The following is a 27,215-nucleotide window of genomic DNA, read 5'->3' as shown; positions in this document are numbered from 1 at the left end:
CACTAACGGCCCCACCAGACCGCCGAGGATGCCTGGTCTCACCCTGGAGATACCCATTAAGGGACCATCTCTCAGGGAAGCCAGGAAGGGTTTCGCAGCGGTCGAAGCGCCTTGGGACCCTCCGGGTAAGTAGTGCGCTATATAAATGCCTATACATTTACATTTACATTTACATATACTGCAGCTGCAAGTGAACACGTGCGCTGGGTTAGGGTGGGATAAGGGGTGGGTAGCGGGGGGTTTTGGGGTAGTTGGCGGGGTAAGGGGGAGTGGGAGGGGGGCTATTTAAGCGTTTAGGCTCTGTATACATCCTGCTACATGTTTGCCATTGACAGTGTCCTCCTGACTGTGGAGAACTGTACATATGCTATGCCTAAACATTTAATAAACGCAGTTGTGAAAAAAAAATGCATTCAGAATTATTTTTGTCAATTAAATATAAGTAGTGGGACACCATGAGGATGGCCAGATAAGTCAACGTTGAAAGGTCTGGATTTTATTTATTTGTGCATTGTAAGTATTATAATCATGGTTCTTTTTCAATAGAAACTGCCAGACCTTTTTTAAAGGATTGTTAAAAGAAAGTCTAGGACTTGAAAGGTTTTTGCCAAATGGTGACATCCGATTACCCTACACATCATATTTCCTAATAAAAGAAAAACAATATACATAAAGATTGGCGTATCCTATCATCAACACATTGTACTCTTCTTTTTACAATCATACAGAATTCCCAGATCCGAGCAATGAAATCACATCATACTTTAATAGAAGACAAACACATAGCAGGTTATCCTGTAATATGATCTTATACTGACCCATGGGGGTTTTGGAGACATTTCATGGGCCACTATGAAATATGGGGTTGATTAGCAAGTGGACAGCATCAAACCAACCTGCAAAGCTTTACTATTGCATTTTGTTGATTTAATATTCCAATCATGAAAACTCATACTTGGCCGTTCCTATTTTAATTAATGAATCAGGAGAACAGCATTAACAATCTCACCCTTAACCAGACTTCACTTACAGTTTTTAGTAAACATTCCCATTTGAAAAACAATACATTTTAACCTAACTGCCACAAAATAATCATGTAAAATAAAAAATATAAACTGGCCAATGTTTATGATATGACCCTACATTGCCATCTGAGGGATCTGGTGATATTTACAAACCACACCGCCTTTAGCCTTGTGGTTTATTACATTATCAGAACACCATGATGGAAATGTAGGACCATACTACATGGTTACCTATTATTATCCTACAAAAACAACAAAGGTTATACATTGAAATATACTTGGAACTTAATGTTTACATAATTCATTAAGGAAAGAAAAATGTACCCCATGGTCACCAATGTCAAAGGTTACCAATACATTGAGTAACAGGATCAAAGAGCTACCTCGCCTTACAGTGTGAAAAAGACAACTTCCACATTGGGAGGGTAGTTTCAACATATTGAGTTTTTCCAAACCTAGAAAGCGCAATATTGAAGCTCACCTGACATCGGAAAGGTCTAGACACAGTTTCTTCATAAACCTTATTTTCTAAGATGTGTTGCTGACAGTGACTTTTAATTTAATGAAATACTGAAACACACCCTATACAATGCTCCTGTATGAGATTTCTGTGTGTAAACTTGTCGATGCATATATAGATGGAAAAAACATGGAAGTTTTTTCCGCACCCATTACAACAGAATGCTATTTACACTTTGTGTGTTCACTAATTGACCACTAGGCATAATAAATCATGCAAGTTCTTCCCTCATTAACTATATCTGTGGTTTGCAGAAGGTGTCTTATATGTTATGACTAACTGAAACATCGTACATATTTTATGTTGTTTTTCCTATGTGTGATTGCTGGTGTCATTTTATGTATGTTGAGCTAGCAAAGCCCATTCTACCTTAAATGCATTTGATTGCTTTTGCATGGGTTTTCTTCTGAATGCCTTCACAGATAGATGGTTAGGACTTATGCTTGAGTAAAGCTCTTTCCACATCCACTGCATGTGTGTTTTTCCATTTCTATGTTAGCTACTGTCTCTTAAGATGTACGGATTTACTAAAGCTCTTTCAACATTCACTGTATTTCTATGCTTTTTCTTCTGTAAGCCATCACAGATGGATGGTTAGGTCTGCAGCTTGTGTAAATCTCTTTCCACATTCTCTGCATTTGTATGTTTATTTCCCCTGCGTGTTAGATGGTGGCTCTTTGGATGCATGGATTTCCAAAAAATCGTTCTACATTCACTGCAAGTGCATGGTTTCTCTGCTACATGCCTTTGCAGAAGGATGGTTAGGATTGACCCCCAAGTGTAAGAATTTCCAGTTTCACTCCATGTGTATGGTTTTTCCTGTGTGCATGCGCTGATGGTCCTTTATAGTTGATAAGCGCGTAAAGTTCATTCCACATTCCCATCATGTGTATGGTTTTTCCATTGTGTGTGTTAGCTGGTGGCTCTTTAGAGTTGCAGATATACGAAAGCTCTTTCCACATTCAATGCATGTGTATGGTTTTTCTCCTGTATGCCGCCGTAAATGGATTGTTAGTTCTGATGCTGTAGTAAAGCTCTTTCCACATTCACTGCATGTGTATGGTTTTTCTCCTGTGTGCATTCGCTGGTGTCTCCTTACATGTGATAGTTGAGTAAACCTTTTTCCACATTCCTTGCATCTGTATGGTTTTTCTCCTGTGTGTGTTCGCTTGTGGATCTTTAAAGCTGATGCTTCAGTAAAGCTCTTTCCACATTCACTACATGTGTATGGTTTTTTCTTTGTGTGTGTTAACTGGTGGCTCTTTAGATGTGAGGAGATAATAAAGCTCTTTCCACATTCACTGCAAGTGTAAGGTTTTTCTCCTGTGTGTATTCGCTTGTGGATCTTTAAAGCTGATGCGTCAGTAAAGCTCTTTCCACATTTGCTGCATGTGAATGGTTTCTCTCCTGTATGCCGTCGCAGATGGATGTTTAGGGCGGATGCAATAATAAAGCTCTTTCCACATTCACTGCATGTGTATGGTTTTTCTCCTGTATGCCTTCGCAGATGGATGGTTAGGGCTGATGTCTGAGTGAAGCTCTTCCCACATTCACTGCATGTGTATGGTTTTTCCCCAGTGTGTGTTAGCTGGTGGCTCTTTAGATGTGCAGAGCTACTAAAGCTCTTTCCACATTCACTGCAAGCGTATGGTTTTTCTCCTGTGTGAATTAGCTGGTGTTTCCTTGCATTTGATGCTACAGTAAAGCTCTTTCCACATTCACTGCAAGTGTAAGGTTTTTCCCCTGTGTGGATTCGCTGGTGTTTCCTTAAAGTTGATGCTTCAGTAAAACTCTTTCCACATTCACTGCATGTGTATGGTTTATCCCCGGTGTGTGCAAGCTGGTGGCTCTTTAGATTTGCAGATGTACGAAAGCTCTTTCCACATTCCCTGCAAGTGTATGGTTTTTCTCCTGTATGCCATCGAACATGAATTGCTAAGTGTGATGCTTCAGTAAACCTCTTTCCACATTCACTGCATGGGAATGGTTTTTCTCCTGTGTGTGTTAGGTGGTGGCGTTTTAGCTGCGTAGAGCTACAAAAGCTCTTTCCACATTCACTGCAAGTGTATGGTTTTTCTCCCGTATGCTGCCGCAGATGGATGGTTAGTATGGATGCTTTAGAAAAGCTCTTTCCACATTCACTGCAAGTGTAATGATTATCACCTGTATGCATACGCTGGTGGATCTTTACATCTGATAAACGACCAAAGCTCTTTCCACATTCACTGCATGTGTGTGGTTTTTCTCCTGTATGTGTTAGGTAGTGGCTCTTTAGATTTGAGGATGAACTAAAGCTCTTTCCACATTCACTGCATGTGTGTGGTTTTTCTCCTGTATGTGTTAGGTAGTGGCTCTTTAGATTTGAGGATTTACTAAAGCTCTTTCCACATTCTTGGCATGTGTCTGGCTTTTCTCCTGTGTGTCGTCGCAGATGGATGGTTAGATCCGATGCATAAGTAAACCCCTCACCACATTCACTGCATGTGTATAGTTTTTCCCTTGTGAGTGTTTGCTGATGGATCTTTGGGTTTGCTGTGTGAGTAAAGCACTTTCCATTTTCACTACTTGTGTCTGTATTTTCTGGTTTATGCGTGCAATATTTGCTCCACAGAGTCGATGACTCATTAAAGGTCATCCTACATTCATCACACCAAAATGAATTTTCTGTTGAATTGTTACTGGTGTCAGTGTAGTAATGATGAATGATTAACTATTTTCTCACAAACACAGAACCTTAATGTTGTTTCTTCTCTTTATTAATGAACTCTTAGTGGTGAATTGCTGATGAACACTAGTGCCACATTAACGGTGTCCTTATGGGTTTCACCCTGTGCATTGTTGGTGACACTACTTTAGCACTGAGCGGAACCTAAAGCTTATCTTCCATTGTATGTGTTTTACTTTGGGGTTTAGAGTCTAAGTGTTGGCTATATTTTGGCATAAATCATATTATGCCATGTGCTTGCTGACTGACCATTGTGGTTCCTGAACCACCAACTATATTTTAAAATTCACTTGATATTTGTAGTATTTGAAGGGTGTGTGTTCTTAATAATAATGTTAAATAGTTACTGGACTTCTTGCAAGACTGATAACATATGCATGGTCTTCCTATAAGGAGCTGTGTCTTCAACCTGCGTTAAGTACTTTCCAAGTAGAACTGCAAACTCACAGCTTATCTAAATAATATATTTTTAGGAGAATATTTATAAAATACACACACAAAGAAAAAAACTCATTACCAAGTCTTTATATTCTAGAATAATGAACGGATTGTAGGGGCCAGCCAAACTGTTTATGGTGGACTAACATCACAGTCTTTATATTTTCATGTAAGAGAGGTTAGCACTGTTGTAACTACCTAATAGTTATCTAAGATAAAGGATGGTATTTAGCATATTTTAATACTGGATCTGTTCTGCCAGTTTAATTTTTGTGATTTTAATTTATTTTAATCTTTTGAGTCCAGCAGCATGGACGTCTTCAGCCTCTTGAAGCAGCCGGATTGCACTTGATGTTCTTGCAGGCTTTGTCTGTTTGAGTATGTGATTCTCTGTCTCCTACTGAGTTGTTCTTTTTCTAATTACTACTTGGCATCATTTCTTGTTCTTCTTGAGTATTAGATACCTTTCAAGTATTGTCATATTTTCTTCATTACTCTTCATCGTATTATGTGTTCAGGAATCTCCTATCTGTGGATACAAGAAAACTTGTAATATCAAAATCTATAAGCAGCACAGTATACACTATGTCTCAGATGAAATGTTAAAAAATGAACACGAATAAATTCCAGCCACTGGTTATTACTCTAGAAAGCAATCCAGTCTATCTTTTTAGCTCACTGTGCCACTATAGACAATAATCATTCTTATGGAAATCAGCTTTTATCCTGCTCCAAAATGAACAGCCATGTATGTGCCGGAGTTCACCTGGATCTGAATAGTAACATAAGCAACCATGCATAATAGACAATATCACAGCATCTTAATATCCTGATACCACAAAAAAAAAAAAAATTAGGAAAGACTGATGATTTAGGATAGTGGGCATTTTTTGTATTCAAGAAATGAAAGGATGCAGAAACTTTTCCAAGGAGTGTATTACAACCCCTTGTGGATTAGTAGTTTTGGAGGGGTTGACGCATTTTACAAAGAAAGCTAATTTACAACAACAAAAAGCATGAAGTGGAAAGGTTTCTCAGGAGAAGATGCTCATACATTAGGTAACAGTGCATGCAAATGCTTTCAAAGAAATTCTACACTCTTCACAGGACTAAGGTACTGATTTATATCTTGAGGCTAAGGATATGCTTATGGCCAAGATAATGGTCGGTCTGCCTGATTTAAATGTAGGAGGTCCATTGATGTAACCGCAGTGGAGACCACTCCATCTCCGGCAAGGTTACACCCCTCTGATGGCCTGATCGAGTAAGGACTGTGGGCAGTTAACCTGTATGTCCTCCCAGACATACAGGTCAGTTTTCACTGCCCATCACACCAGAAAAATCCTTGTGGTAAGGGGCAGTGAAAACTGTTTTATGCATTTTTATACATTTTAAAAAATAATTATAATTTCAATAAAGAATTTTCTTTAAAAATAAAAACATAAGTTTGACGGATGACTCTGTAATTTTGATGGAGACATGCATCAAACTTTAAAAAGCATTGACAGGACCTGCTGTAACTTCAGTTGTTGCCAATGCCTAAAATCACCTGAGGCTTGGTTGTCATTTCTAAATTTGGATAGTAGGGAAGCAGTAATTTACTCTGTTGCCCTGAGGAAGTAAAAACCCCTCTGCCAAATTGTAAATCGGGTCCTTAATCATCAATGGCAAGCTGACCTCATAGATGTGCATAAATATGCAACGGATAAAGATGGGATACCATATATTTTAACTTATAAATGTGCTGTCAACGTACGCCTTTCCAATTGGCTTGAAGAATACATCTGGAAGAGTCTGAAAACTTAAACCTAAGGGAGAAATGTGCAAACTTTTGACGCAATGCAGCACCAAAAATGCAGCACTGCATCCGTCAAGGGGAGTGTGAAAAAAACTGTGTTATTTCTACCATGATATGGCGCTGCTTTCCCTCCCACCCAGCGCTGGTGCATTTGAGGCTGCCATTCCTCAACACACACTTGTTCACCATGGTGCATGAGGATGTGCATTCTATCAAGAATAGGTTAAAAACTATGTTTTACTATTTTACCCACTTTGTATGTCTGATGTATAACTCAGCACACATGCAAAGTTTGAAAAGTATGGACAAGCTGAAATGTTTCTCCTCCGTCACACCTACCTCAAGGAAACATGACGTTTTGGTTTAAATCATTTTCTAAAACTACTAATGGAGAAGTATGTGCATCACTACTCATGGTTGGTTGCAGGAAAACACCCATTATTCACCTATAGAATGACCCCTTGAAGCAAAGTAGCACATAGTGCTACTTTTCATCACTTTGCCCAACCTTTCAATGAAAATCCTGATTTGCTTTAGAGAGTAAATATCACTAAAATACCTTGCACCAGGATTACAGAACGCAAATTAGACGGAAGGCATATTGCCCCACTCAATTAGTTTTGCCAATGTGTGACTTGTTTTAGCATGGTTTGTGTACAACCTTATTGGTGTGGGAGTTGCCGGGCCCTCACCATCATAACACACATTGGCAAAAGCAAGAAAAAAAATGTGGTCTCAAAAAGCACACACTGCCACAGTAAGTACTGGCACTGAACAAAACTACTTAGTGTGCCGATATGCTCCTTGTGAAAGAGCAGAATGATGTCACTCACAGTGAAGCCAGCCAATACAGAGAGAGTGAGAAACAGAATTTTAATAAACACAAAAGGTAATGGTCAATGCCGACCAAATTAGGGGACCAATTATTAAAGAAAGTCTCAAAAGTGCCCAATTATTAAAGAAAGTCTCAAAAGTGCACCCATGGTATATGTCCTTGCATTAAGTGCAGCTATACAGCTTTCCTTAATTCACAAGAATTTACAGAAGTAGGACAAGAAATAGTGCTCCTAGAAAATATTTGTGAACTGCATTTTAGCATAAGCAAATGTGCCTGTGTAGATCTGCTCATGCGAAAATCTGAGTGTTTGCAAGTTCCCTCCAACCCCTTTTTTCCGCAACTCTGGAAGAAGGTTTACATCTGCCATTGTCAGGAGTAAATTTCCAACATTTCTCAGTATGGGAAAAGATAAGAGAAGAGCTGTTGAAAAGCTTTAAAACATACAAGTTAGTAGGTTTGCAGAGACTCAAAAGGGCAGTCTAACCCTGTAACTATTGCTTACCACTACCTTCAGCCCCAGTATGTAGATCTGCAGAAATGTGGCAACATAAGGGGATTGCAAGTATTCAAACAGTACTATGGTATGAGCCCTGGCATAATCGGTGAGGCTATATCAGAGCTCTTATATAATGTGATTGCTGCCATAATTTGTCCTTGCACTACATGGCACCAAAGGGACAAGTGGATTTTGTTACAGGACAAGTAGATTTATGAAGCAACCTGCCCCATAGACAAGTAGATATTTTATTAAATTCCACACCCCTGTGTGACTTAAGTCCTATGGTACAGCAAGACTATTAATTAATACATTTTATTTCATAATGTTCATAGCTTAGGAAAGAATAGTGTTGCAATGAAAATAAATGATCACGCAGGAAATGACACTAAACTTAATCAGCACCTGGGAAGATGATACAAAATGCTGTCAAAGGTGATGTATGCCTAGGAAATGTTGCCTTCCTGACCACAACAGAGCTTGATTATATAGTTGTCAGTCTTTCTATAGAGTACCCTTGCCAACAATTAGTGTATCTGATTTAGAACTATTACATTTTGTAAGTATCTAGTAAGTAAGTACATTTTGTAAGTATCTATTAGGCTATAACTGATGACTTGTCAGGTTCATAGATCACCCACTTCATACTATGTTTGCTGCTTGTATTTAAAGATCATTAAAACATAATACAAAAAGAATCTGCCAGTGAACCAGAAATTGAGAGCTGAAAGATCATCAAACAAAACTCAGAATACTTACAGAAATGTCTAGTACTTTATGGGAACAAAGCACCTTCTGACCGGTGCATACAGTGCAACTAAAACTATCACCTAGAAAATCTATTGCTAACTACGACTTCTCCCAACTCAACCGAAAAGTCTAAGTAATGCTACTCATAAAACAGCTGCAAAAAACAATTGATGGTCAGAATGCAAAACAATGTCATACATTCACCCCAGTACAGATATCTGGGCCTTATGCCATCATTTTTTTGCTCACCATGCCATTCCAGTTTGGACCCAACCATATGCAAATCAGCCTTGACCTTGCAGCCAATGCGAACAGTCCAGACCAAACTGCCAGGCCAGGTCCTCCCCGGACTGGAAACAAGCATCCTAGGACCGGTTTCGGGCTTTCAGCCCTTATCAGCTAGGATAGCTTGACTCCAGTGGCATGGAGAGCACAGGACCCACGTCTGGGCATACCCGTCCCACTCAGGGTGACAAATGCAAAAACAACAACTGATGGACAGAATGCAGAACAATGTCATACATTCAACTCAGTACAGAGATCTGGGCCTTAAGCCATCATTTTTTTGCTCACCATGATATTCCAGTTTGGACTGAGCCATATGCAAATCAGTCTTGACCCTGCACTGATAAAACAGCAGCATCTAGTGAGAGAAGGTATAAATCTAAGAACCAACTAACCACAATGACACCACAGACACTCAGGACCATACAAGACCCAAGAGCATACTACAATGGAATAGTAACCTGCAGACCCAGCAGCACTGACATAGCCATCTCCAACCACAAACCAAATATATCTTAAAATACAGGGGCTGATGTGAGGTTCAAGATGCAACCCTCCAAGACATGCTCTGAGATAAATCGCAACAAGTCAGACAGCAACAGGCATGGATTTACAGACACAATAACTTTGGGCCAGAAACATGAAAAGCAAAAGTAAGAACAGCAGTACTACAATGAGCATCAAGTGGCAGATGCTGTTTTAAGGTTAGTATACAAGATCCCTCAACTGGCAGATTCATTATACTGTGCATTAAAATGCAGTTTAATTGCTTTACGTCACACTATACAAAAACCCCAAAACCCATCATCATGAGCTAGTCTTTGTTATGATATGCCCAGTATTCCCCACTCCTAATCATAAGGCAGTCATTATCAACATGTGTCCAAACCCTGCATCATACTGCTGGGGTGTGGAGTTATTTACACAAAAAAAAGAGAGGTGCACAGTAATCATTGTCCTTATACCCAGGGCCAGGAAACCTGCAGACAGGTGGACCTCCTACAGGTTGATATCTCTGTTTAATTCGGATATCAAAATATTTCTAAAGTAATAGCAAACTGACTGAGAAGGGATAGGATTTGTGCCCTATAGATCGACCAAAGTTAACCTTCAATGTCTTTATAATAACATTGCCGCAGAAGAGGGAGTTAGGGCTCTGTTGGTGGTAGCCTCACTGAACACCAATAAGGCGTTCGATTCAGTGGATTCCTATTCGGCATTATGAACAAGATGGGATTTGGTCCCAACTTCTTGAAATAGGCCAGGTTGCTCTGTACTACCCCTGAGGCGCAGCTCAAAGTCAAAGGGGTCCGCTCTCGGGAATTTGCCATAAAAGAAGGACATGAAGCAGGGCTGCCCCCTCTCATCAGTGGTATTGGTCCTAGTGATAGAGGCTCTGGTGGCATAGATTCGGGTTGAAGCCCAAATCTAGGGCTGGTGATGGGATCACGCATGGGAGGAACGTCTTTCACTCCATGCAGATGATATTCTACTGTACCTATACCACAGGGACAAATCCTTTTTTGCGGATAGGTGTGATAGTCAATATTTATGGGAACTTGTCCGGCCTTGGGATAAACTGGGAGAATTCCCCAATATTGCAGATGGGCAGCTGGGAAGCTGAGGGCCCTCCCATAACATTAAATGTTGCCACCCAGCACTTTAAATACATGGGTCTGTGGATTTAAAAAAAAGATGATACCCACTATGAGGATAACCTGATCCCACTGGTTAATAAGTTAGACAAAGATGTGAAACACTGGAGGGCATTACTACTGTTGAATTTACCTTTATACTGCAGAATAGCACATGTGCCTTGCCCAACACTTGCAATAAATAGGCTCCTGTGATCACTGTTCAGGCTTGACAGCCCACCACAAATAGTACTCCAAACAATTCAGCGGTCTACCTATGACTGGGGCATAGCACTAGCTAACATATGTAAATACTACGCTTGGCTGAATTAGCACAGATCAGTGTTGTCAACAAATAGGATACGTACCGCTATAAGACCTTCCTACTGGATTGTCTGGCTGGGCAGGAGGGGCTGTCTGCATGCACTATGAGGTGGAGAACACTGAACGAATGTCCCCCATGCAACAGTGGCAACTACGTGGCATAGATAACCAAGTGAAATGAAATGAGAGAGGAGATCAACTTCGAAGACCCCACTGTGGCTGGGCACAAGACTGGGCCAGATGACAACATTACCAGGCTTAACAAAATGGGGCCATATCAGCCTGTCCACCTTGGAAGATGTGGGGGACACAAATGGTATTGTGTCATTTACACATCCAAGGACAGAGTATGAGAGAGCACCTACACAAAAGCTACAACTGTGCCATGCACTGAGAGTACACCTAGGGAGGAAACTAAAGAGGATTCACTGCTGGAGAGGAGGTTGCTGAACTGCCACATGACTATGAAAGCAATCTCCCTCACGTATGTCACTTTACTAACACAAAGTAGAAGCTTTACCAATTGAGGTCCCGTTGGCAAACTGACGTTGGGGAACTGGCATGCAGTAGTGATACAGGCAAGTTTTCAGCCAATTACGCTGAAAATACTAATGAGAATCTATTATACAAAGTCATTACTACACAAAATAGGGAGGGCCAGTGGCAACACATGCCTGCACACCGGCATCCAGGAGGGTACGTTCATACATACCATATGTGCTTTCCCCAAGATGCGCCATTTCTGGGAGGAAGTTACTGAGAGGCTGTAAATCACCGCAGGTGCGCCCACTGACAGAGGCAACCCTAGGATTGCTAGGGATATGGCAGAACTCAGACGTCTCCTCTTACAAAAAAATTGCTGGTTAGCTTCGGCTTCCTGCTGGCAAAAAGGGAGAATGCATGGCTATGGTGGAAGCCAAATAAACTGCAACTATGTAACTGGGAAAGGGAAGTGAACATATGCTGTGTCAAGGAAAAGCTGGTATACAAGAGAAAGGGGTTTCATAGGAAATTTGAGAACATTTGGGTTGATTGGGAATGATATCGGATTGCATGGGTGACCAGCCGGGCCTGGAGTAGAGACAGAGATGGAGCCGTGCTAATGGAGATTATGGACTGCTCTGATGCTGCTCGACTCCTTTACCCCCAGACCCATTACGATACAGATTCTCCATACTGAATAGAATGGAACTATTAATTCCCCACAAATATCTGCGCAATTGTTTATTGGTTAGACTGTTATGTTTGTTTTGAAATGCAAATAAAATACATTATTTTTAAAAAAAACAATAGCTGGATCAGTCAGTGCTTGTGGTGGATGACACTTCTATATCTAGTGGCAAAGGATGGCCTAGTAACTGGGGTGGGGACTGAGAGCATCTAGTTTTCCAGTTTACCTGTGTTGTGCACACAAGAACTTATGCAATCACAAAGTCCAGACCGAATCTGGGGTGAGGGAACCAGAGGCACAGGGGGCTGGGAGACGCCAGCCTCCAACATAAACTATGAACCACAAAGTAGCCACCCCCAGTGTGGTGTCGCTAGTGCTAGTGCAGTGTTTAGTTTGCGAGTACAGGCATCTCACAAAAAGTGAAGGACTGGTCTCACACACCACCTAGTGTCATGCTTCATCATAGACCAGTCCTCGCCCTCTAAAAACTTGGTTTGATAGAGGGTGGGCATACACCTGACGACAGGGATGCACTATGGGGGCCCATGGGGAAAAAAATGTGAATTAAAAGGCCATTAAAGGTGTCAGCTTAAATTTAATAGTGCTGGCATCTCTATAGTGGTTTAAAATAAGGTGATCGGTGTAATGGGGGTATTAATGCCCCCCATTGCTGTGAATGAGGTCAACATGTTTCTGCATAAAGGACCAGTTGGGTCCGCAGCATTCATCAGGACCGTGAAAGTACGGGCTCCACTCTTACCACACTATGGTGAGAGGATTCCACTCAGTGGGGTGATGAAGATCACACTCCACTGTGAAATGGCTAAATTCTAAAAGCCTAAAAGAAAAACATATAAAAAACATATTTACTGTCACATAGCTTTTGACACATACAACGAAAAACAGAGTAAGCCACAATCACCATGGTTCTATCGTGAGTGGCTAAAAGTGCAGCAGTAATGTGACAGCAATCTGTGCACCAATCACGGAGATAATATCTCCACAATGCTTACCCTAAGATGAGGTCAAAATGGCCCCATAGGAGGGAGAGGGAGGGAGACCCTTTAGGTCCAAAACTAGAAGTAAAGTTTGGGGAGAAAAACCAGAAATACACGATGTTAGAGGCCCCCATGCGGTTCTGTAAGAAAAGCACATGTGGCTCTGTAGTGCAGAAATATTGTGGGACCTGTAGAGAAAGAACCCACTGAACCAAGCATTCATACTCTTACTGTCAAACGACGTGATCTCCTCCTCTGTGCCTAGGTCTGCGCGTCTCCACTACTCGTCAGTAGAGTGAGCAAGCTGGCGTTTTATAGTGTGGGCTAGAGGAGGTAATTGTTAATAAGCGTGCTAAAAGCGGGGCAGCTGTGCCAGATCCGGTGTCCTCGAGACATAGTCTGAAGGAGGTCTGGGGGAGTGCCTGGCCATCCAAATAAGGCATGCGGAAATGGAACCTTAATTGAATGGTACGTGAGGGGAGTTAAGTTTACGATGGGGCTGGCGTCCCCGGAATCGGGTTGTTGGTGGACCAGCTTTGTTCATGAGCGTCGGTGGTAGAAGATACCGCGCACGCGTGGTAGAAAAAGACTAGTTCTGTGCGCATGTGTGGAAAAGCGGGAGGGCATACCTTGGTGAGGCTCAATGGTTAATGAAAGTATACGCACTTCACATGCGTGTGAGGGGCGATTCTAAATAAAAAGTGTACGGGCGTGCTCACCGCCTGTCGCCACTGTTAAAGGCTCTAGTGTCACAGGACAAAAAGTAAACAACACGACTTTGGAAACACATAAAATTCATGCTTAATTCCCAGAGTTGAAAAATGTCCCTCATGGGCCCAGACAGTTAGGTGACTTGTGTGTTACCCCGGGTGGGGGGGGAAGGGGGGTATTGTCTTAGTTGATGACAGTCTTCTGGTAATTAAGAAGGGAGGGCGTCTGGTGTTCTATGGTGTACACGTGCCCTCTATCCAAACGCAAGAATGCGTGTGTTTTTGGGTCTTTGATGTTGTGGTTTATATGATACTAGAAATCATCAGAGTTAACCCCAAAAGTAGGGCGATAACCAGTGGCCACAGTTATTTTGGTAGCAGGCTTTAAAAAATGTAGACGGAAGACTGGTGTTCTATGTTGTAGGAGTGCTCTATACTCTGATATAAAAGAGCATTTTGTGGATATCCCTTTGGCGATGTGTTTTTATATAGAATTAAAAACCATCATAGTTTACCCACGGGTTTGGAATTAAGAGATCAGAGCCAGAGACTAGGTGTGTTTAGGTGGTGCGAAAGAATGTTGTTATGGTGTCATCTTGTGCTGAGTCAGTTATGTGGGAAACTGGGAAGCAGAAAGATAACTGGCACCTAAAGGCTTAGCTGAAGCCACGGAATATCATCATTCAGGCCTTCTTTCCATGTGCGGAGGCGGTAGACCCACCGTTGCCCCTTACGTGGAGCGGCCGGCTAAGGTCAGTTTTATGTTTCTTCATGACCTCCAGAACCACCCATTTAAGATCAGTGTCTCTATGGTTTGTGTCCAGGAAATGTCTGGTAAGTTTCGTTTCGCTTTTTTGCAGCAAATAGTGCTGCGATGCTCATTAGTACGTGTTATGATTTTTCTGGTTGTCATGCCCACGTACCTGAGGTTACATGGGCAGGTAAGGAGGTACACCATGTTTTCAGCATTGCAGTTACTGAAATGGTTAAGTATCCACGGGCGTGTGGTTCCAATTTCAACCGTTTTGGTGGTCGTAGTAAGGTGGCATTCAACACAGGCGCCACAGGCATAATGTCCTGTAGGTCTTTCAGTATTCCAGTGTCAATTGATCTTCTTCTCCGGGCTCGAGATATTTAGCCCACACTAGCTCATCCCGCAAGTTCTTGCTTCTTTTAAATGCGAAGAGGGTAGGTTCCCAGTATTTTTCTGCTCCTTGAAGGATATTCCAATTCCTTTTAATGATATTTTGCACACTGTTGGAGGCCGGTGTGAATATTGTGACACACACCATTTTGCCTGATTTTTCTTTATCGTTATTTTCCAGAAGAGAGTCGCAGTTAACATTCCTAGCCCTTCTGATCAGTTTCTTAGGGTAGTGTCGATCTTGTAATTTCACTTAAAGCTCCTCTGCTTGTGCTTGGAAGTTCTCCATCTCTGAACAGTTTCTGCATATCCTAAGAAACTGGCCGACCAGTAGGTTGTCCCTCAGGGCCTTTGGATGATAGCTTTCATTCAGTAATAAGCTGTTTGTGTCAGTCGGTTTGTTGTGAACTTTGGTGCTGATGCCATCTGCGTCCATCGTGCTGTCGAGATCCAAGAAGATCGCATGGTTCCTACTCATGGAATGGGTGAATCTTTGGTGTCGGTCTTTAGTGTTTAGCTTTGTGAAACAGCAAGATCCACAAAGGATCTGGCTGTTTCCTGGTCACCCCGCCAGACTATGAGAACATAATCGATATAACGTTTCCATGTCCTCAGTTTTGTAGAGAAAGGATTGCGCTTGTGGAAGATATGGTCCTCCTCAAACTGGTGTACATATAGACATGCGAGGCTTGGGGCAAATGTGCTGCCCATAGATGCACCAGTGATTTGATGGTATAAAGCTTCCTCAAATTCAAAGAAATTTTCTGTCAGGGCTATCTCTGCACATTCCATGATAAATTGTGGTTGTGTATGAAAGTTCCAGCCTGTGTCTAGAAGAATATGTTTCACAACTTCCAGGGTACGTTTCTGGAGGATACTCGTGTAGCGTGCCTCGATGTCCATCGTAAAGAACAGGTCTTCCGTGATGTTGGTTTCTAGATCCCTCAGGAGGCACAGTACATCTGTGGTATACCTACGATAGGATCCTGACTTTTGGACTATTTGTTTGAGAAACCAATCACAAAATTGTGACAGAGGCTCAAGGACAGAATCTATTCCAGACACAATCGGTCTGCCAGGTGGTGGACATTTCTCTTTGTGAATTTTTGGGGGTGATACAATCTTGGTGTTCTAGGGTTTTCATTCACAAGGGATCAGCCTCTTGTTTGGTGATCCAGTCGTTGCGCAGTGCTTCGTTAACTATTGCCTTGATCTTGGTAGGAAGTCATCTTGTCGGGTCGTTAGAGTATCTCATAGCTTGTGTTATCTGCTAGAAGACGATTGCACTCATCTATGTACATTGATCTGTTCATCAGAACGATAGCCCCTCCTTTATCTGCTGGTTTGACTGTAAGCTCTGTGTTTTTAAGTTTCTCCAAGGCTTGTCGTTCTCGATTTGAGAGGTTCTGAAAGCCCTTTTCTTTCTTGAATTTGATTTGTTCCACTTCCTTGAGTACCACCTGCTCAAACGCTAGAATATGGCAGGGGATTGTCTAGGTCTGGGGCACATATGTGGATTTTCTCCTGAGTCCAGGGTCACTTTTCTCGAGTTGCGCATCATTTGTTTCCCAGAAATGATTGCAGAGTTTCATTTTCCTAAAGAATTGTGCCAGTTCGGTGTTAAGCACAAAAGGGTAATTCATTGGTGTTGGGACAAAGCATAGGCCTTTGGATAGAACTGTCTCTTCATCTTCAGAGAGTTGGTTGTCACTCAGGTTGACAATGTTTGTTACTCTATGCTTGTTGATGGGCCGTTCCCTCTCCCCCTGCTCCTTGTTCCCATTGTACCCTTGTATTCTGCCGTTTTTTCCTTCATTTTCCCCGTCTTCTGCCCCGGTATAAAAAAGGCTGCAGGCCTGGTGGAAATCCAAGTCCTGGTCCGTAAAAAGGTTGTTGCCAGAACCCACACTGAGGCAATGGTGGGTGCATTATTTGTTGGTGATGATTATGTTGTCTTCTACCCTGGTAGTTGTCAGTGCTTTCATCACTGCTGCTTCCACTAGAGCTCCTCTCTTCCCCTGAACTAAAGGTCCAGTTTTGTGGTGTTGCCCTGAACCGGTTGTCTTTTATATTGTTGTGGCTAGACTGGTCTTTCATAATATTCGTCGGTGGTATACGGGTAAATGGACTCTTTGCTGAATTTCTGAACATCTTTTTTCAGCTTAGTGAGTTTAGACTGGGTCAGGTACTCCTAGTATTCCGAGTGGTCCTTTCCTCCAGTCTTGTTTTGAAAACTGTTGTTTGGATCATATTTTTGAGTCTGTCCATTCTCTGTTGAATCTCTACCAACTGTGCATCTGCTAGTTCCCTGGCAGTGTTGATGATAAGGACTAGCCAGTCCTTCGTGCACTTCCAGGCTATCCCTGACCAGTCAGTGCGAAATTCTTTGATATTGAGAAACAGTCTGGGTTTGTTGGTAACTATTAGGTCCCTCGGTGCACTGTTTTTCCGCCGGTACTCCGTCATGAAAGCTCCGTGAAGAGCTGTTCGAATACGTTCTTTCTTCTTGGTAGAAAGTGCCTCCCATTCATCTGGATTTTGGACCGTCTGTGCTACCACTGTCTCTGCCAGCAGAGACGTTGTTCTAAGGATTTCTGAATAATTCTCCTAACTTAATGCTAATTAGGTGTCCATTTTGGCTGAACACCACACACCCTTATAATTCAAGGATGTGTATTACTGGGTATGTGTCTTTTCAAGTGCTGGAGATGCCTGGTCAGGGTCCCAGGTATCCCCAGTAAAGTACCCACACTACGATAATTTTCAACCCCTAACTATGTTCCCACGGCTATAAGCCGTACAAAATGTGCAACCACGAAGTCCAGACCGAATCTGGGGTGAGGGAACCAGAGGCACGGGGTGCTGGGAGACAGCAGCCTCCAACATGAAGTATTTATTTATTTATTTTAAAGGTTTTATATGGCACTAGCTGGACCCAAAAGTATCGGAGCGCTTTACAGGATCTGGTTAAACATAAAGACAGGCCAAACTAAATACAATTGCTAAAATAAGGTAAGGGAGTTTAACTTTAAGAGTGATTTAAGGTTAGGAAGTTCAAAAATAGTATGTAAATAGTTCGAAAAAGGCGAGAGATTTAGGTACAATTGTGCAAGGGAGGGATGAGGTGAGTTATAAGTAGAGGGGAGCCTGTATTAGTGGTGAAAAGAGGAGGAGTTTATGGCCAGAGACAGTGAGAAGGAGCAGCTTGATTTTTAGGGCTCGTCCTTTCCTATTCCCCAGGAATAGGAAACGAGCACTAATGCAGTCAACCCATACTTCAGAAGGAGCAGCTTGATTTTTAGGGCTCGTCCTTTCCTATTCCGCAGGAATAGGAAACGAGCACTAATGCAGTCAACCCATACTTCAGGCCAAGCAAGGGCTCTCCAGCGGATTTTCGGAAGTGCACGCCTCGTGCACGAGCTTGCCGCCTGCCTCCACATCAAAGCCATCTGTTGCTTTGCGCTCGGCCTTAGGCCGGCATTTCTCCTCCCCTAATTACCGGCCGGCACATCAAAGGCTGCTGCCCTGTAGCTCTCGGGCCCATTGTTTAAAGGTATCACTTTTGCGAAATGAAGAAATCTCGTCTTTTCATTCAGCGAGAAAGGTAGAGACACCTGTGTAATAGACGTTTAAGTGCAGGTTCAAGAGTGAAGTTATGAGCTCCTTCAAGAAAGTGCCAATAGCCTCTTGATGTCCTCTGGAAGAAAGTGCTATTGTAGAGGCGCACATTAGGCTGAAGCTTTAACCCTGCCTCACTTCCTGTTTCATTCTAAAGGCGAAGTCATTAAGGATTTAGTCCTGACGCTCTCACTGCACGCCTCAGACAGAGATGCCCCCAGCCTGTTTGCTGCCACGGCTTCTAGTCGCTATGACGGCTGGGCCTGAATCAAAGCAGATACCTGGTGGCTGCACCTTCCCTGGCCCAACATGACAGGCATCCCAGGCCAGCCCCACCATTGGTAACTAACTGGTCAGTTTGTTTGTTTTTGTGACCCTTGCTCCAAGCGCAGCAACTCGCACCACTCTTCAAATCCTGACCCAAACATGGGCTCCTGAGGATCCAGCCGAAGCGCGGTGTAACCTTCGCCGTTATCTGTGACAGTGTTTAGTAAACATTCACCCAGGCCGGTATGTTCCGTCCCGGGCCGTTATTACCTGTGTTTGCAGCAACACGTCTTGTAGGTGCAGGTGAAGGAACCAGCACCGCGCCTGATATTCAGGTTGTGTGATGTCATCTCAGAGTTTCCTATAAAGCCCTTCTTTGCTGTTAGACGACACAGCGCACCAGAGACTATGACTGCACTATTCTCTGTAAGACCCTCTTTCGGCACTTTCACTTGTAAAAGTGCTTGTCACCCAGGGCCGGCTTTAATGCTGGTGGCAGAGTTTGATGCCTGGCAATATCTGAAGGCAAAGAAGCTGCAGCAGGTGCTTTTACATCCACAATATATTTGAAAGCATGGCGCCCGCTTAAGTCAGCAACTGGGGCCGCGGCACCGGTCGCACTGATTGTTCTGCCTCAAATATGCCTCCACCCTGATCCAGTTGAAATAGGCATTGTGCTTTGGAGAGACGATTCTCCGCCTCGGCTATAAAGTCGATAGTATGATATTTGTGCAACAGACTAGCAAGTCAGAGCTGGCTCCGCCCTGCTTCCAGGCAGCAATATGGCATGGGCATGAGCCGCCCCGCGCCTCCATTTGCTGCCAAAGTGTCCACCAGTGGGTCAGGCTTCTTGGTTGATGGGATCGCTGGTCAGTCATTTTAACTTGGCTCCCCTTTTTTAGTCGAGACAGCTTTGGAAGAAGGGTGGATTTGCCCTCCTTCTTCCCCAATGGTGGCAACTCTAATTTCAAAGCTGGATCTTAACACCGGGGTGAGGAACATGCCTATTTTTGTCCACTGTTAACCAGCGCTTGAAATGGAAAATTAAAGGTGCCCACATAAGCTCATTTAACTCTTACGAGCCTCAGGATAAAAAGTGAAACCTGCAGAATTCCTATCATTCCAGTTCGTTCCCGATGGTAGATTATCAGTTGGAATGCCGGCCGGCACATCAAAGGCTGCTGCTCCCCATGCGTCTTGTCACCCTTCCTCCCTTGTTGTTAATTAAAGGCATTGAATGTGGCTGGCTGAGGCTGCTGATAGCATCGGCACTGCCCTGGCAGCTAATCTGACATCAACATCTACGACTGACACTTCAGTCCCTTTGCCTTTGTCCGGATGTCTGGCCATTTCCTCTTATCTTCTTGTCTGGCCATTTGCCTACTGTCTCCTCCCTTTCCTATGTCCTCCTGTCTGCCCCTTTCCTTCCTCCTCCCGAATGTCCTTTCCCCACTCCTTTTATCCTTTTGCCAGTCCTCATATCTGCCCTTCTATTCTGACCCACTGCCTGTCCCCTCTAAGCTGCCCTCCTCCTCATCCCTTTATCCTTCTGTTTACTGCACATTTAATGCTCATTTGTTTGTATTTTCACGTCTAAAACGGAACAAAAGAGGAATGCATTTAGGTATTTACAAACACGTATAGAGAAGCTCTCCCCACTCGTTGCCTGGCTAATTACCCCATAACAACTGTATTTCTTGAAAGTATATTTTGTTCTATTTTCTCATTTTAACTTATGTTGTTTGGGCAGCTGGTCGTTTTTGATATGTCCGGGAGTTGGGTGTTTGGGCCTCGGTTAGGCAGAGTGTGCCATCAGTTCTGCAGCAGGAAAGCAAGCTTGACACAGATGTTACTTCTACACTTCTTTGTTCCTGTGACTGCCCCTGACACAGGGACGATTCTGACTTGGAGTAGCTAGTGTACAGGCTCCATTACCAAGCTATATACTATACACTCTTTACCCCTTAGGCAAAATGTACGCATCGCATTCCATCTACCATCACTCACCCTCACATCCCCTCACCCCCTCACAACCCCTCACACACCTATACTCACCCTCACACCCTAACAACTCTCACACACCCTCACCCCCTAACCCTCACACCTCCTCATCACACACCCTCACCCTCAACCGCCCTCAATCACCCTCACACACCCACAATCACCTTCACACCCTCACACCCCCTCATCCATCCTCACACACCTTCATTCACCCTAACACCCTCATCCCTCTCACCCTCACAACACTCACACCCTCACCCTCACACACCCTAACACCCTCAGCCTCACACACCATCACGAACTCTCACACCCCCTCATACAAAAAATCAGCATCACACACCCTCACACAACCTCACTCACCCTATCACCCTCACACACACTCACATCCTCACTCACCCTCACACCTCACCCCCTCACCCTCAATCTCCATCACTCACCATCACACCCTCACACCCATATCCTCACACACCCTCACACCCTTACCCCTCTCACAACACTCACACCCTCACTCACCCTCACACCCTCAGCCTCAGTCACCCTTACACCCCCTCAGACCCCCTCACCCTCACACCCACACATCCCCACACCCTCACACACCGGCACACCCTCATCCTTACACGCCCTCACTCATCCTCACACCCTCACTCTCACAATACTCAAACTCAACCCTACAACTCCACCCTACAACTCCACCCTACAACTCCACCCTACAACTCCACCCTCCAAATACAACATCCAAATTCACCCTCCAAATACAACATCCAAATCTACCCTACAAATCCAACCTCCAACTACAACTCCTGCCTCCAAATCCACCCTCCAAATAAACCCGCAAAACAACTACAAAAGCCAAGTCCACCCTCAAAATTAAACTCCACCCTACAACTCAAACATACAACTCCACCCTCCAACTCCACCCTCCAACTCCACCCTCCAACTCCACCCTCCAACTCCACCCTCCAACTCCACCCTCCAACTCAACGCTCCAACTCAACGCTCCAACTCAACGCTCCAACTCAACGCTCCAACTCCACATTCCAACTCCAGCTCCACATTCCAACTCCACATTCCAACTCCACATTCAAACTCCACATTCAAACTCCACATTCCAACTCCACATTCCAACTCCACATTCCAACTCCACATTCCAACTCCACATTCCAACGCCACCCTCCAACTCCAACCTCCAACTCCAACCTCCAACTCCAACCTCCAACTCCAACCTCCAACTCCACTCCTCAATGCCACTTCACCAATCAATGCCACAACGCCACTTAATGCCACAGCACCACTCAATAACTCAGCACACCACAACATTACAGCACCACTCAACGCCACAGCACCACTCAACGCCACAGCACCAGACAATGCCACAGCAACACTCAACGCAAAAGCACAACTCAACACCACAGCACCACTTAACGCAACAGCACCACTCATCGCAACAGCACCACTCAACGCAACAGCACCACTCAACGCAACAGCACCACTCAACGCAACAGCACCACTCAACGCCACAGCACCACTCAAAGCCACAGCACCACTCAAAGCCACAGCACCACTCAAAGCCACAGCACCACTCAACGCCACACCACCAATCAACGCCACACCACCAATCAACGCCACACCACCACTCAACTCCATAGCTCTACTCAACGCCACAGCAACACTCAACACCACAGCACCACTCAACACCACCGCATCACTCAACGCCACCGCATCACTCAACGCCACAGCAACACTCAACAAAACAGCAACACTTAATGCCACAGCATCACTCTGCACCACTAAAAGCCACAGCATCACTGAACGCCACAGCATCACTCTTTGCAACCAATCAACAACTGGTTCTAATATGTTCTCTCAGTGTTTTAAGCTTTATTAGAAATGTTACAAATTAATGGTAATATTTCACTTATGTTCTTGGATTTTCCTCACAGTAAAATACACTGAACATAATCTTCCCATAAGTTATTTACAAAACTTTAAGCTATTGCCACTATACATTACAATAACTTTTATTTAAGTATTAATTATTAATAAAAATAAAAGCCATTATTATTTATAATATTAATACTTCAAAGTCGTGTAAATACAACACATATTGCATTAGAATGCTATAGGTGTCACGTTTGCAAAAGTAAAAAATATTGGCATTGTAAATAACAAAGCTAATAATTTCGCTACTTTCAATACAGACACATAAATAAAATATTTGTCATTTGCAATACCAATACCTCAAACTTTCCAAATGCGAGACCTATTGCATTGCAAATGCTTGTTTTTTTAAGCAGGGGTAAGATTGGTTACAGTGTAGATCTTTGGGAAGAGTATTCCAGATAGAAGGGGCGTTACCAGAGAATGAGCGAGATTGCGTTGCTTTCTTTTTTAACTGAGGAGGGACAACGACAAGAGCGTTAGTGTTCCTCAATGTTTTAGTACACCCAGCTTTTTTGGAGTTTGTCAGATAGGTAAGAGGGGCTATTTTGGTGAAGGGCTTTGTGTGTGATGCAGATAATCTTGTAGGTGGATCTCCCTTCGATTGGAAGCCATTTGAGGTTTTTAAGACCAGGGGAGATGTGATCGTATCACTTACAGTCAGAAATAAGCCTGGCAGCAAGGTTAAGAACGGATTTAATAGGGGCTAAGTGGACTTTACGGGTGCCCGCAAGAGTGGCATTGTCATAGTCTATTCTAGACAGGACCAGTAATTGTACAACTGATTTAAAGTCATCTGCTGGAATGAAGGGTTTAATTTTTATAAGGTGATGTAGTGTGAAGAGGGTACCTTTTGCTGAGTTTTTAGGTCTCGCGACCTATCAATGTGCGCAAGCGCATTGAGCGGAGCGAGAATTCAAGTGCTCAAAATCCTCGTCAAACCAAGGGCTTCTTGGTGCGGTTTTCTTTAAGTTCATGTGAATCACGTGACCAAACAAGCACGCGCATCAGCCTCCCTCCCTCCTAATTGCATTTTTTAACGGCCGCACAGCACATCAAAGGGCTTCGCCCAGCGTGCGCTCTGCGGCTTCTCCTCTCCTAATTAATCATGGCTGGCCGGCCGTACTTTCAGTTTCCCGGCCGCTCTTGCGCGCGGTATTTGTATTTTCATTAATAACTAAATGTAACTTAGCTTTCTGTTGTTCTCCGTCTTTCTCTTCTTTTCAACCGCTAAGGTTAAATCCTGTCATGCGTCACCATAATAACTAAATGTAACTTAGCTTTCTGTTGTTCTCCGTCTTTCTCTTCTTTTCAACCGCTAAGGTTAACTCCTGTCATGCGTCACCGCGAGGAGGAGTCACGCTGTGGGAATTTCCTTGACGAAGTCTTCCGTCTCCAGACTCGGAAGATAATTTTTGGCACAGACTACAGATAATAACGCTACTACCCTCAAGGTAAACACCATTCAGAACTTGGGAATTACTACAGAGGTGTTTTACGATATTTTTAGCTCTGGACTCGGGCAAGGCTTCGGTGAAGTGCACACATTAGGGAGAGCGCGTTCCACCAAGGCTTAACACAGGTGCGAGACCAAACACTAGACCGCTGCCACGTTTGTGTAGCGGCGGCAATCTTAAAACTCCGCTTATGTATCAGGGCACTCCAAGTGCTATTGTTTGTGGATTTAACAATACTCCTGTTCCAGCTTGATTTCAAATCAGTGTAACTATACACCGCATTAACCATACGTGTCAAAGGTCGTCCTGGCAACTGGTTGCTCATTTGTGAATATGGACTCTGGGTCGCTGTGGGGCAGTCCCAAGAAGGGCAACATAGGAGAATATATTAACTTGCTGCATTTTTTTTAAACCATCGCATGCGTTTGTTATTGCGGGCAGCTTCAATTGCACAAGCACGGCTATTGTTACATTTTTGCGGCGTCCACTTCAGGGACAACGCGCTCTGTGTTCGTTTGTTTTTATCTTTGGAACTGAGCGCGGCACCGCTTTCCGGACCATGCGCTCGGTTTATTTATATATTTCCTAACTTTAGCACTGAGTGCAGCGCCAGCTTCACGGACACTGCGCTCAGTGTTAAAGTTAAGAAATAAACAAATAAACCGAGCATGTGTCCGTAAAGCGGCGCCGTGCTCAGTTTTAAACTTTAGTATTTTAGCGGGGTTGGAAGGCGGTTATTGGTGTCATTTATGTCAATTGTCCACGTTATATTTGTAAACTGTAAACTCGCCTTAACTGTCTCGTGAATGTCGGGCGAAGTTGTGCCTTGTCTGTTATAAGAATGCGGTGGGCGGCGCCTCTGTGCGTGTGAATCTTTGTTTCATTTTTGGCACCGGGAGTCCCGTTCTCTCCCCAGTACCCACCTGTTGCCAGGCTGCCACAGGTGCGTGTTACTTCAATGGATTGTGCTGCCTAGGGGCACTCGGGACATTTTAGCCGAAGCTCTGGGTGTAGGCTCTGCGGAACCGAAGAGCTTGCGGCGAAGGTGCTGTGGAGGCCTGTTCCCACCCTTGCCGCAGCAGTAAAATGCCTATACTTGAATATACCCTTTGTCTGTGCGTACGCTGCACGGACGAGGACGTAGTTGGCAGGTGGATACATACATGACACAGCATGCAGGAGTTTACGCGGCACACACGTGTGAACTACTTGAAACGTGCACACCATTGAAGAGTAGCAGTTCAAGGGGAAGGACTATAATCAACAAGTGACTACTAAAAGCATAATTAAGCGTGCACAACATGTACAGGTGACCTCATTCATGAGTGAATAGATTACCTGCCCAGACTATATGAATTTACTTGAATGAGCGCCGCAGTTTGCACAACACAGGAACACATACTCTTCATGTCAGGAGTCTGCACACCACAAATGATTGGGCACTTCCTATAAGAATATGTCAATCAAAGACATTTGTGCACAGAGTGCAAAAGAGGGCATTGTGCATTAGTAGATAACGGACAGGTTTGCATAGAACACACGAACACGCACTTCCTCGTTTGTTGTGCTCTGTGTGTAGTGTATGTCAATGGGATTGTGCGCACCACTGGGGAGAAGATACTTAGAGAAATGCATTGCATGCGTAAGCGAGCACATCCTTGCTGACTTTGCACTAAATGCACGAGAATGCACATTCATTATGAGATAGTGCACGAATGTTTGGACAAATTACTGGTGAGTGTGCACTGTAATGGGGTATGTACACCAATTCTGGGTGTGTGTATAAAGGTCAGCTGCGTGAATACAATAAATGTGTGTGTGCCACATTTAGTTTATATTTTGCCACCTCCTCCTTCGAGAGCGCATACAGTGTTCATGTGCAAATAACTGGCCATTGTGCACTGTGAGTTCTTTTCATAATTGTCATATGTACATAGAAGTGATGTTGTTTTATGTGTTGACAATGATAAACATATATATATTTATAACAACAAGGGACCCCCAATTGAGTCGACAAGGGACCTCGGGGAACTTAAATCTTTCAGACAACAGCGGTCCCATGCATTCAAAAATAAAAGAAAAAGCAATAAATATAGAGAGAATCCATTCTATATTTTGAGTGACTTGTCCAGCCGGACAGCGGTCTATAATTTACTTAAATACACAATTCAAATCCAATAAGATACCTTCCACTGATCACCTGTGTGGTACACAAGCCTGTGCCCAACACTAGCAGGTCTTAATGCAAAAGATAGGTTCACAAAATAGAAAAAAGGCTTTTAAGGCAAACAAACGTTTTCTGTGTAGTAATTGCAGTTATACAGAAAAATCAGAGGAACACCATTACATTACATAACAATCACATTTTGTATATGGTATCACAGGAGTCGACAGCGTTTCGGTCCCCCTATTAGTTATAGGGACCATCATCAAGCATTGGTATAGCCAATAGATGTTGCTTTTGGGACCTTATAAGTGTTTAGCCATGCAACAGTTGATGTTGTTGCACCAAGTATATTGTGCTGCATAACTAAATACATATAAGGTCCCAAAATGTGTCATTTACAATACCAATAGCTCACACTTTCCTAATGCGAGACCTATTGGCAACGCCAGTGCTTGTTATATGGGGAGTGAGATTGAGGTTCTAATCAACGCTAATGCCGAGGGATTTGAACGAATTGGAGATGGCGAGAGAGCAGTTGAGAGCTTAATGTCCGTGATCCAGTGTTGAATAGGGAGCAAATTGGTTTTGGGAGGGAATAGGATGATTTCTGTTTTTTGGGGGTTTAGTTTGAGGTGGTTTCGATGGAACCATAATTGAATTTTGGTCAGGGTATCATTAAGATGTAAGATGTCGTCGTGGAATTTGATCTTGTAGTATAGGTGTGTGTCATCGGCATAGAGGTGATAACTGATTTTTGCTTGTTTAAGAATAGGAGCGTGGGGTTCCATGAAGAGGTTGAAAAGAGTTGGAGAAAGGATAGAACCCTGTGGAACACCCAAGGAGACAGGTTGAGGTTTGGAAAGGCAACCGCTGACTTTAATTTGTTGAGTTCTATTTTGGAAAAAAAGAGG

The 27,215-nt window shown here is 43.5% G+C and overlaps 1 protein-coding gene across 2 annotated transcripts in view; it reads right to left on the bottom strand.

Moving 5' to 3' along the window:
- Positions 1–745: 745 nt before the first annotated feature.
- Positions 746–27,215, bottom strand: part of LOC147700341 (uncharacterized) — a 101,150-nt gene continuing 74,680 nt past the window's right edge. Inside the window, exons 1-2 of one of the 2 annotated variants that reach the window (XM_086935703.1) lie at positions 11,546–11,710; positions 746–5,237 (exon numbers count right to left, since the gene is read on the bottom strand). In XM_086935703.1, the coding sequence (XP_086791829.1) occupies positions 2,429–4,180 (1,752 nt within the window). In that variant the 5' untranslated portion in view covers positions 4,181–5,237; positions 11,546–11,710 and the 3' untranslated portion in view covers positions 746–2,428. Of the gene's footprint in view, positions 5,238–11,545; positions 11,711–27,215 lie in introns of those variants that run through there. The other variant, XR_015299404.1, reaches the window with a different exon arrangement.

This window comes from Lissotriton vulgaris, chromosome 8, assembly GCF_964263255.1.
Source record: "Lissotriton vulgaris chromosome 8, aLisVul1.2, whole genome shotgun sequence".
Taxonomy (NCBI): Eukaryota; Metazoa; Chordata; class Amphibia; order Caudata; family Salamandridae; genus Lissotriton; species Lissotriton vulgaris.
Note: the sequence above shows the minus strand (reverse complement) of the source record. Positions and strands in the feature narration are given on the sequence as shown.